The following is a 20,147-nucleotide window of genomic DNA, read 5'->3' on the forward strand; positions in this document are numbered from 1 at the left end:
CAATATTAGAGGTTAAAACTAACAACAGAGTCCAGACTATTACATTCAACTGCATTTATATATTTACTTGTATTCAAGAGAAAGAAAAGACTACAGCGATCTGTCACGTCACATTTAAGACCATCAAAACGCCATTTATTGTTTGAATTTCATAATAAAATGGACATAGTTTGAAAGCTGAGACTTTGTTGCTTATCAGAAGTTACAAAGCATGAAGCTCTTTGCGATTATTGGATGGGGCACTCTACAAATAATGTTTGGTGTACTGAATAAGCACAGACCTGGCAACCCTGGCTTGAACTACGGGACGTAGGATCAAATAGAGCCTGCTTTGACGTCGCTATTTTTCAACTGTTAATGTGTTATTGTAGCCATAAATTCAACACAACACACATTTTCTTCACACACAGTATAAGTTGCAGTCTGACATCTTTTTCCAACCCATTTTGAATGACAGGATATAATCAACCCTGATCATCGGCTGTTTTAAACAATCAGACAATGGCTAACAGTGAAAATAATTGCTTTAATCGGCCAATGCCGATGATGCATCCCTATTTAATATTTTATTTTGGGTCCATAAAATGCTTGCTATGAAATAAGCTGGTCAGCTAGTCTGACATTTTCTTCTAAAACTGATTAAAACCATTTCCACAACTGTCATTTTCACCACAAAACACTATAACAAAACAGTGTTGTTTTTGTTGAATAAAACTAAAAGTATTCAAAAATAGTTTTCAGCAATAGAAAACGTTGAAATCAAATTTTTATAAAAATATCAGCTGAAAAACTTAAACTTAAAAAAAACCTTTAAAACGTTGTCTTGCTGAAATAAGTATATTTAAGTTGAAGAGGTAAAATTACAAAAATTAAAGTAGAAATAGAAATATGTAAGAAAAAAATGGCAAAAGCTCATAACAAAATTACAAAAAATGTGCCAATTTTGCTTAAAAAGTGTATAAAGTTTTAAGAGAGTTTAATTTCTAAAAGTCCACAAGGATGAAAGTGCCCACAGTTGAAGAAACACCCATATGTACCCTTAAATTATAGAAACACGACTATATTTCAGAAAAACAATGCCTCTACTGGAGTACAAACTCTCATAAATCCTTTAAATGGGTTTTTCTGCTGTTGTATTGACTCGGTTGTGCTGTTTACAGCGTGAAGCCGCGGCTCTGATAAGCGCAGAAAGAAAGAGATTTCCATCATTAGATTCTCAGAGATCGATGGCGCCTTCGCTCCAGTGGTTGTGGCTATAAGAAAGCCTCGCAAACAGAGCGGCGGTCGCATTAAAAGGCATTAGCAGCAAACAGTGGAGCGCGAGCAGGGATTTATCCAGCTGCTTGTATTAGCGCATGCCGTTAGCGGTTTAAAGCATGATCGATGTGTAAGTGTGTGTGTGTGTGTGTATGCCAGATATCAGATGCTAATGCGTTGCACACACAATCACCTGAGATAAATCACCCATGTGCAAAGTGTGCATGCATTCTGCACAAGCGCGGCCTGGATGCATGTGGTTGCATTTGGTCTGAAACACACAATACACAAGTACATCAATGCTTCCATCGAAGCAAGCTCAATTTCCTGCATCATCGCGTTTCTGAAATGTGTCAGAATGTGATTCACAATGCAAGTTCGTGTTGCTTTCAGAGCAGTGCCAATCAATGAGCAGCTTCTCTTTGCCCTCTCATCTAAAACTCCATTAGCTGTGATCTTTTAAGAGCACTTGATGAGGTGTGATGTAGTGTGGCGTGACCCCTGCGCTCCAGTGAGACTACATGAAGACAGAGAAGGGCCGTTCAATCTCTGCTGGACTCTCTGTCTGACTGAAGCCCTAGAGCCCATCACGGAAGTCACTTTCTGATCTATAACGACAGCGGCAGAGAGTGTGAATGAGATGATCTTGTATACACGGTAAAAATCTGATCTCGTATACACGGTACCAGGGCCGGAGTGGGGCCACTTTTCAGCCCGGGAGTTTCAGGCCCAAGACCGGCCCACTTTTTCCATGCTGGAATTCCAAATTAGCACTTTTTCTAAATTGGATAAATGAAGCAACAGTTCAGCTCGTTCTATTGTGTAGTTTGTATTAATACCATGGGTTAACAAATAATGTAGCCTAAAGGTTAAATAATAATTCACTTAGACTTTAAGCAATTGTGACTTTATTTCACACAATTCTGACTTTATAACACGCAATTGCGACTTTATATCACACAATTCTGACTCTATATCTTGCAGTTCTGACTTTATAAGCAATTGCGACATTATTTCACACAGTTCTGAATTTATATCTTGCAATTCTGACTTTATAAGAAGCAATTGCGACTTTATATCACCCAATTCTGACTCCATATCGCAATTCTGACTTTATAACACGCGATTGCGACTTTATTTCACGCAATTCTGACTTTATATCTCACAATTCTGACTTAACACGCAATTGCGACTTTATTTCACGCAATTCTGACCTTACATCTCGCAATTTTGAGAAATAAAGTCAGAATTGCGAGATGTAAACTCGCAATTGTGAGATAAAAAGTCGCAATTATCTTTTAAAATGTTTTATTCTGTGGCGGAAACAAAGCTTCCATACCTCCTGGCCTCTTCCTCCCATCCATCCTCCCTGACGCGTACCGTTACTGTAGGGCCGGCCCAGCTATCGGTAGGCGCTAAGTGTGTAGCCTAATATAACTAACGTGACATTGAAATGTGAAAAAAAATAAATAAATAAAAATTCCTCGCCCGGCCCAAAAGTGAAGCGGCCCACCGGGAATTCTCCCGATTCTCCCGATTACCCACTCCGGGCCTGCACGGTACAAAGTGATCATTTTAACAAAGTAAAAATACTGTAAACTGCATTACACAATGAGAAGAATAAATGCAGCAATACTTGCAAAATTTGAAGGGTTGTTTCGAAAGATACCTTAAATTTATTACGAAAACACGAACAGTCTTTGCGTGATGCATCACTTAAGATTATACAGTAGCACTATAAGTTCACCTTACAGTTTTATACATTAACATTAGTTAAAGATAACATGAACTAACATTTCTTAAGTTTATGTTAAATTATACATAAGTTCAAAGGTTTGCGGTCAGTATGATTTTTTTTTTTTTGGAAGAAATTAATTTGATTTTTTATTTAATTTAATTTAATTAATAAAGGAAGCATTAAATTAAACAAAAGTGACAGTAACAACATTTATAATGTTACAAAAGATTTCCATCTCAAATAAATGCTGTTCTTTTGAACTGTCTATTCATAAAAAAAGTGATTAAAATGTACTTAAAAATATAGTAAAACAGTAATATTGTGAAACATAAATAAATTTTTAATCAAATAAATGCAGCCTTAGTGAGCCTAAGAAACTTTCAGAAACATTAAAAAAAATTGCACCGACTCAAAACATTTGTCAACAATATTAATTGCATACTGAACTAGCATGAAAAATAATTAACAGTTACTAGTTACAAAAAACTACTAAGATTAATGCTGTAAAAATGCTCTTTGTTATTTGCATAAAAAAAAAATTATCATATACTGTATATCACTGCTGTGTTACACTACTATGCAAAGGTACACTATTATATAACTCAAATAATACAACTCATAATAAATATTAAAACTAACTATCACGATACTTGGGTGCTGATACGATATGTATTGCGATTTTATATTGCAATATATTGCATTTTTTTAACACTAGACCATCGGGAAAAGTTAAATCATACACTTATACAGACTGTACATGATGTATAAGATGAGTCATATTTACAAAAACAAATCATCACATCTTTCTGACTTTTATTTCAGAAGCATCATACAATACTACATTCTCTTTAATAAATGATTCAATAACAAAAACATTTTTAACAGAAACAATGTCATCGATAAATGCGTTATTTTAAGCACCAAGTTTCTATCAAAAGCTGATTTTGATCGCTATCGTAGACATCAGTGTTCATATTTGAACTTCAAACTTTTATCCAAGTACTTCTATGATCATTTGAACTATTGCATCACAGAAATAATGAAGGTTGAAAAGTTTGTGAAGCCGTTTCATGACGACTCTCACCGGGTCAGCGCCAACACAGATCTGAATGTTGCGATATGATTTTGTCAAAGTTTAATAGACAGACGAACTGAAAGATTGCGTGTGTGTTTGAATGGAGATCACAGTCTTTTAAATATGAATGGTGCAGCTCTATTGTCTTATCTCTCTCTCAGTATATGAGCAGCGCGAGGGCTTTTCAGTGCGTTCAGTCTCACGTCTCTTTGTCCACTTGTGATATTACGTCTCTCGACACACTCAAAGATGACGACACATTTCATCCTCGGTTGGAACGAAAGTGACTAACTTCTGTCAACCTCGTCTACAAGCAAGGACACAAATAAAGCAATTGAATTTGAATTACTATCGATTCTGGAATTAAAAAAAATCGATTTTAGAATCGTAAAAAAAAAAAAAAAAAAAAAAAAACGTGTAGCTATGTGAATCGATTTTTTCTCCCAGCCCTATCAAACACATGAACGCACTGAAGCTAGAGGCCCATTCTTGTTTTCCGCCTCAGATTTCAGCTACATTTACATCAGTGTTTGAAAATGATCGTGTTCGTGATGGAGTCAGTCAGCGGGTGAATGTTAACAGCCCTGTCTGTGTGACAGCTACTGTCGTTGTGGCTTCATGGAACAATGAACCAATGAGCTCCTTTCACACAGAGAAACATACAAGCCCTATTGTCTGCAGCTTAAATGTTGTTTGATACTTTCTAACTAAGCAAACATAAAGGCACATATTGCAATACTACTGCAAGATGTCAATCGGGGATCGTTCGCACAATGCTCTTTTTCTCAGTGAACTTCACACTGACTGACTGCAAACATTTGTTTTAATATGCGCCAGAAGCATTCAACATTTCCTAGCATTAGCAAGGTGTTTTGAGTTGGTAATTGGGCAGCCAGCTTAGAGGAACAGTTCACCCAATTTAAAAATAAACATACATTTACAAGTTATTTTGTCTTATATGCATCTGCATATTGGTGCAAGACAATCTGTGATGAAAAAAAAAACAGTCCAGTTTCCCATTTTTCAATCTGAACATGAAGGAAAATGAGATTTTCAGCAAATAACCGATTCAAATTCCATCAGTTCCTTATATAAAGTTATGCAATGGCTTCAAAAGATTTGGAATATAGTGCACAGGTCAAATGGACAACTTCTATGATGCTTGTTTATGATTTTTTAAGCTCTATACTGTAGCTCTATAGAGAGTGTTTTAAACTTTTCCTTCTAGTCCAGTTTTGCCATCCCATCGTGCAAAGTAACAACTTTTTAATGAGCAACAAAGAATTTATTCGGTTAATGTGCTTTCATTGTTGTTTATGCCCATGTTTTCTATCATATGCTTTTTATGTGCATTTTTAGAACTTATGCACATCTTGGCGTTTCCATGTAGCGTTTTTATATGTTATATCCCAAAATGGGTATAAAAATAGGTGGATGGAAACATGACATGACATGAAGGTGAGTAAACTTTCATTTTTGGGTGAACTACCCCTTTAAGCTGTGATCATGTGACCATGCAGTACCACACGCAGCCAGTGGGGGCGCCACAGGGCACACAGCACAACAGTGGAGTGGGTGGAGGGTCTTATACCTTGAAACTGAGAGGTTGGGAAGAGATTCTGAACAAGGTCCGACATTGTACCTGAGGCACAACAGACACCCAACAGGACAGAAACAATGAATGGGACAAATCAACATTGATGATCAACCAATAAGCAGTGTTGGGGAGCTAAGAGTAGCTGCACCAACTTAAAGTTGCAGTGTGCGATTCCTGTGTCACTCGCAGCCCTAAACTCTTTGAAGCAGCATTGAGAAGCACAGCGTCAGAAAATCTGTTTACTAGTGTTTATTTCAATTAACCAGTTTTAAGATTTTTAAGCAATTCAAGTCATCAATTAATGTTGCTCGCAAAAGTCCTTTATGTAAAATTCATGGGGTTCACGTAAAACACAGCTAAAAACCTCTTTGGTTTGAAAATCTTAATCTAAAGATTTTAGATCAGATTTAAAATGACACATTATTTTTAAAGGCCTTTCAATGTGACACAAATGTAACTTTATGTCAGAGTACATTGGTGTTCAAGTTTGAATCAGGTACTGTAATCGGCATCCTAATTGTTTTTGTAACAGATGAATAATGATTTAAATAAATTAAAGTTGCTTGGCAAACTACAGTTTCAGAAAACTACTGAGAGAGATGAAGAGAAACAGGAAGATGAACATAGGTAAAATTCAAATGCAAATTCCAATTAAATTGCCTGCATTAACATCAGTGTTGTTATTAACTAAACTTTTTTTTTTTTTTTTTTCAATAAAATATGAATATTAGTTGATAAACCTACTTAAACAAACAAACATTAGAAATGTTCCCTTGGCAAGTAAATTAAATAAAACTATTAAAAGTACTAAAACCAAAATAATTCAAACCTTAATAAATATATATATTTTAAAATCTAAATAAAATGATTAAAGCACAGAAAAATTACTAAAATATAATAATAATAATAAATATAATAATAATAAAATAAAAAAATCTATATATACAATAAAATAATATAAAATAAAAATATGAAATATATAAATAATGCTAAAATAACACTGATTAATGTACTTGCGTAGGATATGTTTTGAGTCATCCCAGGACATGTAATGGCTTGTGGGATATTCAAACCCATTTCGTATCCACACTGCACTGGTCAGGCTGATAATAGTGAACATCTCAGTGAAGTCCTGCCTTTAAAAACCCCGGAGGAGCTGCTCCGACCTCTCAGGAACTGATATTACTGTCATCCTGCATCAATAACCCCACAAGTAGACAATTCCAGGAGCCACAAAGCCCTTTATTTACATTCTGATTAAGTGCAGGAGCTGTAATGGTGGAAGAGCATCCAGTAATGGCTCTTTTAATAGCGGGTGCATTAGGAGATCTTCAGGAGCAGCTCTTCCAGGTATTGGGACTGTCAGTTCATTAGTGTTGGGGAGAGAAGAGGAGAGGAACCCTGTGGCTCCAGTCCGAAGCTGCTCCCACTTCTGCCGTCTCCTCCTGACAATTATCTCTCTGCAGTTTGGGATCAAGTCATATTAGGACCCTAAGAGGCTTGTTAAAGACCCTTAACCACGTTAATGAGACGGACCTGGAGCCTCCCCTCCGCTGCTGTTAAAGCACTCACAAACTTTCCACTTTCCACCAAAGGACTGTTAAAAACACCCCGCTTTGAGGACCTAAAGGGGTCGGATGCAGATTTCAGATAAGATTTAAAATGAAATGTTATCTCTAAAGGCCAAATTTTTTAAACTGTACTGTAATTTTCAACTTAAAGAAGTTCAACACCTATTTTGCAGTCAGTTAAAGGATAAAGGTCCTTTCACACTGGACGCGATTTTGACGCACGAATAAATGGAGCGATGGTTTTATTTTTTGATCAGCTGTTTGTGTAATGAGTGCTTCCACACCGAACGCGGATGTGCTGCGGCGACAGAAAAGGCTTCAGCCAATCACATACTACAAGGACAACGATTTGAAAGACAATGTGTGGCGTAGCATTGCCAACCAACTCGGTTATCTCGACTGTGAGTATGTGATAGTTTTAGTCCTTGTATAGTCCTGTGCTGTGTAGGCTAGCAGGCTAAACTACATTTGGGATAGAAAGCTAACACTATTATCGTCAAAGATAGAGACAGAGACCGTGTTTACTTTGAACGTAACAAAATGTAGTGAGACTATTTAGGGCTGCTTTTAGTATACTATACATTCTTTGTGTGATATCTACAGTTTCTAGTCGAATGATTTTAACTTACTTCGTGTGTTACATGTAATGTGTAAGTTAGTGACATTACAAAACGCACTGTGTTTAGTTGAAGACGCAAAAAAAACTGTGCACATTAGCATACTCCCCTTCAGACTCTGTTCTTTAAGATTGGGTGCACCCAAAACCTTCTTTTCTGTCTTTTAAAGAAAATGAAAAGCTCGTCTTCACTCACTGGATGACGATGATGAAGTGTCCATGTTTTCTCAGCGGTCGGCGCGAAAGTTTTGGAATGTTGAAGCTCTGAACGTCACAGACGTCGCAAATTCGCGTCGCGGCTGATGTGAATGGTTTTGACGCGAACTATTCGCACACGAACTATTCGCTTTTTCGTTTCGCTTTTTCGTTACGCATCCGGTGTGAAAGGGCCTTAACTGTCGCCAAAATGCAACCTAGGCTCTTTTTGTTAATCTACCTGAGGCAAACTTTCATTTAAAAGCATAATTAGAATGGAAACGCCACTTTTAAGTTTGACCGTATTTTCGTTTTCGGTCAAATTGCCTTTTGAATGGGAGTGCATGGGGCACGACTATGATAGCATCAAAATCTCTCTTTTTAAAACACTAAGAAGGAAGAAATAAATAATAAAGAAAGGTTTTGAACAACTCACTGTAAGTGTCCGCCGGCATTTTGACAGTCGATCTATTAGTACCTATACTAAGACCTATTAGTGTACACTTAGATCCAGGAACACTGAATTCGTTTGAGCGATGAATTAAAACCATGAATAAGACGGTAAAAGCGATGTGTGTGTGGCTGGAGGAGCTCAGTCACACCGCACAGGTGTAAACACAGAAATGTGCTTGCTTTTTAATAATGCTGAAACGAAACAACACTGACCAGTCAGCAAATCTAGCGAGATTGAGAGAAACTGTGCCAGCAAACACTGATGGAAGGAATAAAACTCACGAAATTTTGGCAAGATAAACAGGCAAAGTGTGTGTTATTCAGGACCTCAGGAACAAGATTTAGGAGGCGCTAAAGGAGTCACAGCGAGATACAAATCAAACCCGAGAAAAACGAGACGCGGATGGGGGAATATAAGTGTCTTTACCTTTGCCTCCGGTTCCTTGGCCTCCAGGTTTATTGTACAGGTAGATGTCATGATCCGGCAGCTCGCTGCTCAAATGGAAGTAATGCTAAGAGAGAAAACAGAGAGAAACAAAGAAAACAGATTTATGGAGACTGATAATCTAAAAAGAATGGTTACACTTTACAATAATGTTCCATTAGTTAACGTTAATTAATGCATTACCTGACATTTACAAACAATGAGCAGTTCATTTGTTACAGTATTTATTCATCTTTGGTAACGTTAGCTCAGGTCCATTGATTAATATTAACAGATATACTTTTCAATTTCAGTAATGTAAATGTTGAAATTAGATTAATAAATGCTTTAGAAGTATTTTGTATTGTTAATTCATGGTAACTAATAAATTAATTCATGGTAACTAATAAATTAACTAATGTTAATAAATGGAATCTTATTGTAAAGTGCAACCCCAAAAAATGTATGCATATTTTATTTATTTATTTTTATATCTTCATAATGATACCAATTTGAAGTTGCACAATATTATTGTTAATCATATCGGTACTGGCCATAATTATTGATTTTTCATTATTAAAGGTTTGATTAGGTACTGATATTGGTCAAAAATAGATTACAAACAATGAACAATTAATTTGTTACAGTATTTATTTATCTTTGGTAACGTTAGCTCAGGTCCATTGATTAATATTAACGGATATACTTTTCGATTTCAGTAATGTAAATGTTGAAATTAGCATTAAGATTAATAAATGCTTTGGAAGTATTTTGTATTGTTAATTCATTGTTAATAACTAATTTTAGAATCTTAAAGCAAAGAGCAACCAAAAAATGATGTATGCATATTTTATTTATTTATTTTTATATCTTCATAATGATTCTCATTTGAAGTTGCACAATATTATTGTTAATCATATCGGTACTGGCCATAATTATAGATTTTTCATTATTAAAGATATGATTAGGTACTGATATTTGTAATTAATAGATAATGTTTGCCTTTTTTACAAACTCTATTTCTATGGCAGGTTTAAAAAGGTACTAAATGCAGACAAGTTGTAATTATAATCACCTGTTCGCTATTCTGTGAGAAAAGCACCATGATTATTGTGCACTTTAAATTTTAATCACATATTAGCTTCTAAAAGTGTGTTTTTATGTCCTGCCCCCCCGGTGGAGAAGTGTATTATGGGAGCTCTCTGAATGAACTCTCGCTGACCTGTTAAACCGAACCACACTCACTCAGAGAGCAGAAATGTCTGAACACATTTGCAGAGCTCTGCTGCGCTCACACGTTATCTGTGGTGGTTCGCTTCACACGCACATCAAAGTATAAACCGCTTATTGCAAACAACTTCGTTACACTTTTTTTTAACATATATATATATATATATATATTTACGTAATCAGCAGTATTTCTGACCAATGGATTTCATCAGACCATTTTAAAATGATTTGTGGAAGTGAAAAATTTAAGACTTTTAAAAAAAAGGCATATTTCATCTGCAAAATATTCAGTTGAGAGAAATAATAAACTTATGTAGTAATAAATAATAATAATAAAAACTTTCTTTAAAGGGCACCTATTATACAAAATTCACTTTTACATGGTGTTTGAACATAAATGTGTGTTGGTAGTGTGTGAGCAAAACCACCCTAGAATGATAAAAATCCACCCAGTGGTTTTTTTTACAATCTCAATAAATCATAAGCACTGTCTCAGAACGAGCTGTTCTAAGATTGCTCTCACTGTGACGTAGAATTGCGCTAAGCCCCACCGACGTGGTTTGATTGACACTGTGGTTACCCCGCCCTCGGTGATCTGTACACCATCGCCATTGTTTCAACGACAGCCGGTGTTCTGTTTTGGGATGTAAGAATGAACATAGTAGTCTTCACTGACATCAGAGCCACTGAAAACACAGCGGATGGATTTTATTTATGAAGAAAAGGCGCCACTTAAACTTCCTAAATACGTTGTTTGTGCGAATCATTTTCTGACTGACTCTTTAGTGAACGAGGGTCAAAGTTAATCCTCAAGTGTGGATCGTTGCCTACTGTTCGCGATCCAACGTCACCTCCAGAAGAAGTAAGTGTATTTTATGATTTTTGCTAGTCATTTCAATCGATGTCAGTTCATCAACAAATGCGTCTAAAGCTATTGTCGTCGTCAAAGGATGCCATAGGATGTCTCAACAAACTGTAGCCATCTTCTCACATTTGCCACATAAGCACCTGTGCAAGTAATGTCAACATGACGCAACAGCACCCCTCGCATAAATATAATTTAGTTTCTACTCAGCAAACGTTATCACAGTATTTGTGTGTGTGTAGTTTCAAAAAATTGCGCGAAAGTTATCATAATGTGTGTGTGTGTGTGTTGCACATCCATAATTACAAAGGGGACACGATTAAAACTCTATATTAAGTACTTAAATGTATCAAATAACCATTCCGAGACGTCTTGGTCCATTCTCATTCGTGTTTCTTCTGCTGGAGTCTCTTCATCATCTGGGTCCAGCAGGGCGGGGATATGCAGCTCATTTACATTTAAGGTGGTACACACCAAAACAGCTCTTTTTAAAACAGGCCCCAAAAATGACATTTTCAAATGGTTATAATAAATTAACTGTGGGGTATTTTGTGCTGAAACTTCACAAATACATTCTGGGGACACCCAAGACCAATATTACATCTTGTAAAAAGGGGCATAATAGGTGCCCTTTAAGCTTTACGTAAATGCCCATATTTCTGGGCAATGGATTTCAAAAGCTAATTTAAAAATTATTTGTGAAAGCGAAGAATTATTTCTTTAGAAAAAGAAAAGTGTGCACTATATATATATATATATATATATGAAGAGTTCAGATGCAAAAGCCTCTAAGTGCCATCTGAAATTTTCTTCTAGAATGATCATTTTTATCAAGCTTGTATATTTAAGTTCAGTAATTTCACTTAAATGGCAATGAAAATTACCTATTAATTGCCATTTAAGTGAAATTACTGAACTTAAATATACAAGCTTGATAAAAATGATCATTCTAGAAGAAAATTTCAGATGGCACTTAGAGGCTTTTGCATCTGAACTCTTCATATATATATATATATACACACACTGAATATTTTGCAAAAGAAATAAGCCTCTATATAAAGAAAGTGTTTTGCAAAATACTCAGTTCAAAAATATGAATGAAATAATGAAAATAATAATACATAATTTCAGTGTTTATTAATAATAATTACAATAATAATTCAAAATAAAACCTGTGATAATTCTTTAATATTTTATCTTTTACATTTTATGATTCACAAGTCATTGTACCCCTGTGTAATATTTGTTCACAAAGGCTTAAAATAAATAAATAAATATATATTTAAATCATATTTAAATGTTTTGGTATATTCTGCAGTGTATAAACTGTTCTGTTGTTTAAATCAGGGAACATTGTACAGATTTATAATATCATTTCTAAACCTAAATCTACAGAAGTGCTTCTCTGACACGTGACCATCTCTATGAATCAAAGCACTGTGAATGTGTCTGTCTGTCAGTCTGTCTCGGCGGGATCAGATTGAGTGTACCTTGAAGTGGTGCTCGATGTTGCTGTCGGTGTATTTGGGGATGTGGAGGAAGATGAGGAGGTTCTGGCGGAGGTAGTGAGCCACGGCCTGGATCCACGGCACACAGTACTGAGGCAGACAGAACTCCATCACTTCCGTCGCCGGAGAGCCGGGAGGCTGAATGAACTGAGACGAAGAAGAAAGAGTGGAACTGAAGAAATGATCACATCCACAGTCTATTATCCAACCATTCAATCTCAGACGGCATGCCAGCTGAGCGCCCACAGTCGGAAACTGACCCTCTGATGTATGAGAGAAACAGAGGCCGCACCTTCAGCAGCTTTTCAGTGATACTTCAAAAAATCTTCAATAAAAAACTCGCTCTGAGATGAATCAATACATTAAAAGCTTTGATTCAAAGCAAAAAGTAATTAAAAAATCAGAAAAGAGCAAAAAGGCTTTAGAAGACTCAGTGCATGAGTTTTATTTTATGATACTTTTATGCCATTTTTTCACAAATGTCTGTCTCTGTATCGAGAAAGGTAAATATCATTTGCTTAAAGTCTTTTCATCCCTTAAAACTCATATTTGATCAACAAAATTACATATTTAAAAGTTTTTTCCTTGAAAAAATTTTCTTCATGCCTCAAAATAGCTTGAATGTAACTCGACACCCTTGCCTCATTTAGTATGTGCGGTTCTATGAATATGCAAATGAGCCCCGCCTCCACTCACTCACTCAGCTCAGAGATCCACTCGTTGACGATCAAACGTTGATCTGATTGGTTACAAGGTAGTTTGTGATGTCAGAAACACCAGTGATTTCAAAGCGTGTTTTTGAGACTGTCTTTGGTCTAATGCAGTTTTAAGGAGGAAATACTCAGCAATGGTGTCGACTTATGAATTTACACATGGCTTGTCTTAAAGCATATTAAAAAGACAACATTAAAAGCTTGATTTTCACCACAGGGGGACTTTAATCTGTTCTGCACCAGCCTGTGGTTAGGAACAAGTCAGACACAGAAAAAAGAGGGTTGAGAAGAGAGACGGAGAAAGAGAGATCACCTCCACGTCTGCAGGCGTCAGTTTACAGTTCCTGACCAGCATGACTGTAATAATGTCCAGCGTGGCCTCGTCCAGACGCTTCCTCAATACCTTCACCAATTCATCAGTGATCTCTGGACCTGTACATCACAAAACATAACATCTCACTATAATATATGACATATTATGCAAGTAAAATTGTTCACAGATTGGAAGCCATTTCATATTGACTTTCGATTTATAAATTAAGCCTCGCTAGCAGGTGCCGATATCCCTCAGAGCTGCTCGCTAAAGCAAGAACAGCCCCAATAAATTACAAATATGCATTTAAAATTAATCTGATAGACTGTAAATGATTTGTATGGTTACACTTTGGGAGTGAAGTAAAACATTTACAGGAATGAAATGACTCATGGGCGTAATAAAAGCAGGACGGGTGCGAAGACCAACAGCGCCTCCTGTCTGATGCTGACGCCACTGTATGTGCTGTCGGAGAGTCCTGAGAGTTTGACTGTGCTGAAAATCAATGCGGTTTCTCTGTACTTAAAAGTTTTTTTTTTTTTTTTACTTATCTAAATCTTTGCTGTATGCTCAACTTCCTCAAGATAAAAGTTTGGGCACACTTGACTGAATTTATATTTTACGCACCATATATATATACACACGCATGAAAAAATCTTAAAGACCCCAAACCTATATATATATATATAGGTCTTTAAGTTTTCAGAAAGAGGTCTCATTTGCTCACCAAGGCTGCATTTATTTGATCAAAAATACATTTAAAACAGTAATATTGTAAAATATTATTACAATAATAATAATAATAATAATAAATCTATTGTATTATATGTTCAAATGTAATTTATTCCTGTGATCAAAGCTGAATTTTCAGCATCATTACTCCAGTCTTCAGTGTCACATGATCCTTCAGAAATCACTCTAATATGATGTTTTGCTGCTCAAGAAACATTTATGATTATTATCAATAATGAAAACAGTTGTGATGCTTCATATTTTTGTGGAAACTGTGATTACATTTTTTTTTCAGGATTCTTTTATGAACAGAAAGTTTAACAGAACAGCATTTATTTGAAGTAGAAACTTTTGATCAATTCAATGCATCCTTGCTGAATAAAAGCAGCTATATAAAAAATATAGATAAATACATCTTACAGACCACATACTTTTGAGTGGTATTGTGTAATACATACACACATATAAAAATGATCTTCCATTAGGGTTTTACCCTTTTTGTTGTTGTTTTTTTTATTTTATTTTAATTTTGTCAATATAAATGTAATATATACATGAAATAAGTAACATGACAAACTTTTGGTAACATCAGGGTTTATACAGAGATTCTTGAATTGAATTTACTACCTTTTTACCACCTATTTTACTACCATCACAATATTTTTACTACCAACAGGCTTCAAACTTCAACTGTAGCAGTGTTAAGTGTTAAGTAAAGTGACAAGTAAAGACATGAAATATCTTTCCATCCAGATTTTTTTTTCAAAACGCTATAAATCCATCCAGATTTTTTTCCAAAACGCTATAAATCCATTCAGATTTTTTTCCAAAACGCTATTAATCCATCCATATTTTTTTTCAAAAGCTATAAATCCATATTTTTTCCCTAAAAATTGATGGTTTGTCTTTTTAAAAAGTATTTTGTCTTATTTTGTGTTTGCATTTGAGGAAAAAAACCTGTAGCCTAACCGTTCGTTCTCCATTAAGGATGCTTTTAAAACTTTCACAGAGACATCAAACAGAAAACACAAAGCCTCTCTTTGAAACGAATTTCGTTTTGTATTAATTTTATCTTAATTTTAATCCATGTTTCATTATTTTGTATAATCACGACACGTTCAGACATGAACCTCAACGAAACTCAGCGTATACTCGCCTCACAGACCTAAACAAATTAGAAATATCCTATATCTATTATCTACAGAAAGCTTGAAATTTCTACTTTTAACCAGAACCATTCAAAACTAAATAAAATTAGGCTATAGGCTAATCCGTAAGAAATGCATTTTTCTCCGGCGCGTTCACTACTGCGAAGATCGCGAGTCAGTGTCAACTTCAGCTTTGCAGCTGACACAGAAACACTTGATAATTAATAAACAATTAAAATGTCATAATATATTTTTTACAGCGTTTAGGTGCCGTTTATATGAACGCGTCACCACTGCATGAGAGAGAGAGAGAGAGAGAGAGAGAGAGAGAGAGAGAGAGAGAGAGAGAGAGAGACACACACACACACACGCAAGGTCTCTCCCTCTCTGCCGTGCGCTCGCTACACGGTTTGCATGCGCGCTTTTGCTCGCTCGCTCGCTCTAGATTCGCAGGAGATTTGAACTAATTTCCAGGCATCATAACATTACAAAAGGCAATTGTAATATTTTTTTATTACTATTTTGGTATGATGAACATTCACTCGCCAGTGTGGCGGATAGCCTTTTGAGATTTACTCGCCAAACGGAAAATCTAACGCACTAACGAAAATGTAGCCTACTACCTCGTCAGATGACGTTTACTACTTTTTACTACTTTTTACTGGCCTTAATTTGCCATAATTTAATTTACTACCTTTTACTGCCTTTTACAACCCCGCGGAAACCCTGAACATGTTTCAGTCACTGCATAATTCTTATACTTCATTATTATGTTTTAATAATTTTTCCATTATTCTAAAATGTGTGCAAAATAGTCATAATAAAGAACTAATAAATATTTGCTCCTCAAAATTAAGATAAAGGCAGTTTTTTGTCATACATGCCTCTTTCTTGTTAAACCATTTCAACTGCTAAAAACTCCTCTCAGGTATCGGTGCACTTTTCTATTCCACTTGGTTGTGTTCTTTCTAGTTTGTATATGAATGCAAGAATATTTAGTCTGGTTTGAGAAGCAGTGTTGCCTGTAGTCGTGTAATATCCCTAAGAGAAACAACACACTTCATTGCATCTTGTGTTTCATGTCACTGTTTTCACACATTTATCTGTCCCTGTCTCTCACCTGCAGTCCCCACGCCATGCACCAGCAGCAAAATGTGTTTGTCCACCAGTCCAACCGGCCTTGAGCCTTCCAGAGACGAGCGTGATCCCTATGAACACAAGATACATGTTATAACATACTTACATCACATCAGGCACATGGGAGCACGCTCTACGCTTCTTTTCCAGGCAATAAACACATAATTACTCAGATCTTCTATTGCTTATCTCATCAGAATGAGCCTCATAAATGGCGTAAACACAAGGACAGGTCAGTGCTTTGCAAGTAGCAGGTAAATCATTCACTCCGGAAGGGGATCGGAGCCCTAATGGCTCCTGAGGGCTCTGGTTTCCTAAAGCGTAATGAGAAGTGACAGTATGTGAATGTTACCGTGAGGTCCTCGGAGCCCAGCGGCTCTTGGCTGCGGGCCAGACCGACAGAGCGTGTGTGCATGTTTCCATCCAAATCACTGTACTTCCCTGCCTGAGACGTCTCTGAGAGCCTGTGGAGACAAGACAGGTGGGACGAGAAGGTCAAGATCATGAAAAGAATTTAAAGAAAATTCTAGCGATTATTTAGGCCCCGTTTTGGTCGATCGGATCACAAGTAAACGAGGGAGACACATTCCCGTTTACACCTAGTGTTTTAATCCATATCTCCACTTTCAACCACTTCTGTCCTGATTTCTTTGAGGGAAGGGTCTATGGGTGGGTTTATGTATGGGGTTTTTTCAGATCTTTCGATTTAATGGACAAAATAAGGTTGCACAATTTACATACAGTACTGTGCAAAAGTCTTAGGCATGTTAATATCCCCCAAAAATTTATATATATGAAGAAACAGAAAAAACTGAGACAGACTAAATCCAGAAGAACTGCGGGAACGTCTCCGAGATGCTTGAAGAAACCTTCCTGCAAAGCTCCCTGAAAAACTATGCGCAAGTGTTCCTGGACAAAAGCCGCTTTAAAAGCAAAGGGTCGTTACACCATATATTGATTTGAATTAGTTAATAGAAGTTAAATCATAAATAAATTCAATTTATGATTTTATTTTTGAAAGCATTCTCACTTTACAGCATTTTAACACAAGTGCCAGTGCTTTCACAGTACTGTAGCTTTGCAGGAAGGTTTCTTCAAGCATCTCAGAGACGTTCCCGCAGTTCTTCTGGATTTAGTCTGTCTCAGTTTCTTCTGTTTCTTCATGTAATCCCAGACGGACTCGATGATGGTGAGATCAGATCAGACCGGCTGTTGTCAGACTCCTTGTGCATACACAAATCTCACAGGATTATTACAATTAATGGCAAAAAGAATGTTTGGAAATGTAAACTGATATTTCCTACTGACACACAACAGCAAAAGATATAAATAACTGACTTAAAACCATTTTTTTTGGGGGGGGGGGGGGGGGGGGGGGTATTAACATGCCTAAGACTTTTGCACAGCACTGTATGAATGCCCAGAGACCACAGAAAAACACACGGAGAGCATCAGCCTCCATCTGTGCTCTGACAGCCAGTGTGTGTTAGAAGTCAGGAACGTAAGAGAACATTGTGCTTGGTAAATTTTTCCTCTTCAAACCAAACTTGGATCTTCAGTCGACAAAGTTTAAATCCCATCTGGCTAGATCTCTTCCCATAATGTTTATGCTTTACTTCAGTAGACGGAGAGTAGACGGTCTTTTGTGGCTGTTTGAACACATTCGACCACTTGAGCGTTTACACTACGAAAGCAATCCGGTCTAATGTGTTTTCAACTCCCTCTGGAAGTGGTTTAAAGTGGACAAGCTCAACTTGTTTTAGACCCTGTTTACACCTGTATTTAGCGTCATCCACTTGTGATCCGATCGACCAAAACACATCTTAATACCAGCTGTACACAGGTGTAATCTTACAGTAGATTATAGTGAGAGAGAAAGAGAGAAGCCACATATGGAGCAGTTGTAGAGATATTTTACAGACAGATACAGTATATCAGCACATTTTCTGCTTTTAATTATTTTTTTAAATAAATAATGTGAATCAGACATCGACATTTAGGGAAGTTAGCTGGAAATGTCAGCTTCACAAACTACAAGCAACTACAAACACAACAGTTCACCAACTAAATGTATCTAATTGCACTCAGGCTATTTAAGGGAACAATATATTTTTTAATGAGATTTATTTGGTAATCAGAGCTGGATTTATCTGGCACAAAACAATGAGGACTCCAATTAGGGTGATAAATCTACAAATAAAAGAATCAGAAAACAAACTATAGAAACAGATACACTACTGATCAAAAGATTGGGGTTAGTAACTTATTATATAGTTTTGTTTTTTTCTTTAAATAAAAAAAATTCAGCAAGGATGCATTAAATTGAGCAAAAGTGACAGTAAAGACATTTATAATGTAACAAAAGATTTCCATTTCAAATAAATGCTGTTCTTTTGAACACCAAAGAATCCTGTTTTTTTTTTAATCACAGTTTCCACAAAAATATGAACTGTTTAGTTAGAGTTATGATGCTGAAAAATCAGCTTTGATCACAGGAATAAATTACATTTTAAAATGCATTCAAATGGAAAACAGTAATGTTAAACTGTAAAAACATTTGCTGTATTTTTGATCAAATAAATGCAGATTTGGTGAGCATAAGAGACTTCTTTCAAAAACATTCACATACACGCATTTGGATGATGTTTTCACCCATAGCGGTTTACTATGTTCTCCAGATATCAACATCATCCACTGAAAAACTCAAACTGGTCAGTCACCAATATGGAGACATTGTGAGCTTCAGACTCACCGGAGGTAGAACACAGATTTGGTGGTGCGCTCCTGATAGACAAACATGTTTTTGCGGTTGACCACACAAAAGGCGTTTAGAACGGAGCGCAGAGCCTGCATAGCTGAGAGAGTCAGAGAGAAGAAGAATATCATCTTGGGGTACAACAAGCACACCAGTTTTTACATGGTAAAAATGTGTCCAGCTGATTGGTCCACTGAGGTGTCACTCACCCCGGGACACGCCCATGTTGGGCCCCATTTTGAGCCGTGGGTGAATATAAATAACGGTGCTCCAGACCACGTCACAGGCGAAGTAACCCGGTATGAACTGCATAGTGGCGGCGAGATAGTCCCGCGGCTGATAGCTCTCATCGGCGTTGTAGTCTGGGCCGGAAAAAAGGTGCAATTATGGGGATTAGACTTTCATCTTAACAATTTCATAACAAAAGAGAGATTAGCAGGATTATCTGAACTCAACAGGCCCGCAGAGCACCTCAAGTTGTACAATACGAATGAAGCATTTGAGCGTTCATCTCTGTGGTCGACCGGATCCAATTCATTTACACAGTCTGAGGCAGAACAACAGGCCATATTAGGACATCAGTGCAGTAATTCATGCTAAACAGCAGTTATAAAATTGCAGTCAATGAGGCGAGCGCTCAGACTCGCACTGCTGTCTCATTATCACTACCCTTGAATTGACCTTCCCGACAGGCTTTTTTTTAAGTCTGTGTGTTTGTTTGTATTCTTGTAAATTGTGCTCAATTTCACAGCGGCATCATCCGGCGCTATTAACTTTCTTCTGCGTATCAAGAGAGCAACAACATCGACAGATTTAATTT

The 20,147-nt window shown here is 36.5% G+C and overlaps 1 protein-coding gene across 3 annotated transcripts in view; it reads right to left on the reverse strand.

Annotated features, from left to right (window-relative positions):
- The window catches only part of szt2 (SZT2 subunit of KICSTOR complex), a 153,056-nt gene that overhangs the window by 52,576 nt on the left and 80,333 nt on the right, over window positions 1-20,147 (reverse strand). For 2 of the 3 annotated variants that reach the window (XM_079882931.1, XM_079882930.1), the window contains exons 44-51: window positions 19,537-19,689; window positions 19,325-19,427; window positions 16,925-17,036; window positions 16,556-16,643; window positions 13,556-13,674; window positions 12,512-12,676; window positions 8,930-9,014; window positions 5,662-5,712 (exon numbers count right to left, since the gene is read on the reverse strand). In XM_079882931.1, coding sequence (XP_079739057.1) covers window positions 5,662-5,712; window positions 8,930-9,014; window positions 12,512-12,676; window positions 13,556-13,674; window positions 16,556-16,643; window positions 16,925-17,036; window positions 19,325-19,427; window positions 19,537-19,689 — 876 coding nt within the window. The remainder of the gene's footprint in view (window positions 1-5,661; window positions 5,713-8,929; window positions 9,015-12,511; window positions 12,677-13,555; window positions 13,675-16,555; window positions 16,644-16,924; window positions 17,037-19,324; window positions 19,428-19,536; window positions 19,690-20,147) is intronic. The other variant, XM_079882932.1, reaches the window with a different exon arrangement.

Source organism: Squalius cephalus (assembly GCF_949319135.1).
Source record: "Squalius cephalus genome assembly, chromosome: 10".
In the NCBI taxonomy this organism is placed as follows: domain Eukaryota; kingdom Metazoa; phylum Chordata; class Actinopteri; order Cypriniformes; family Leuciscidae; genus Squalius; species Squalius cephalus.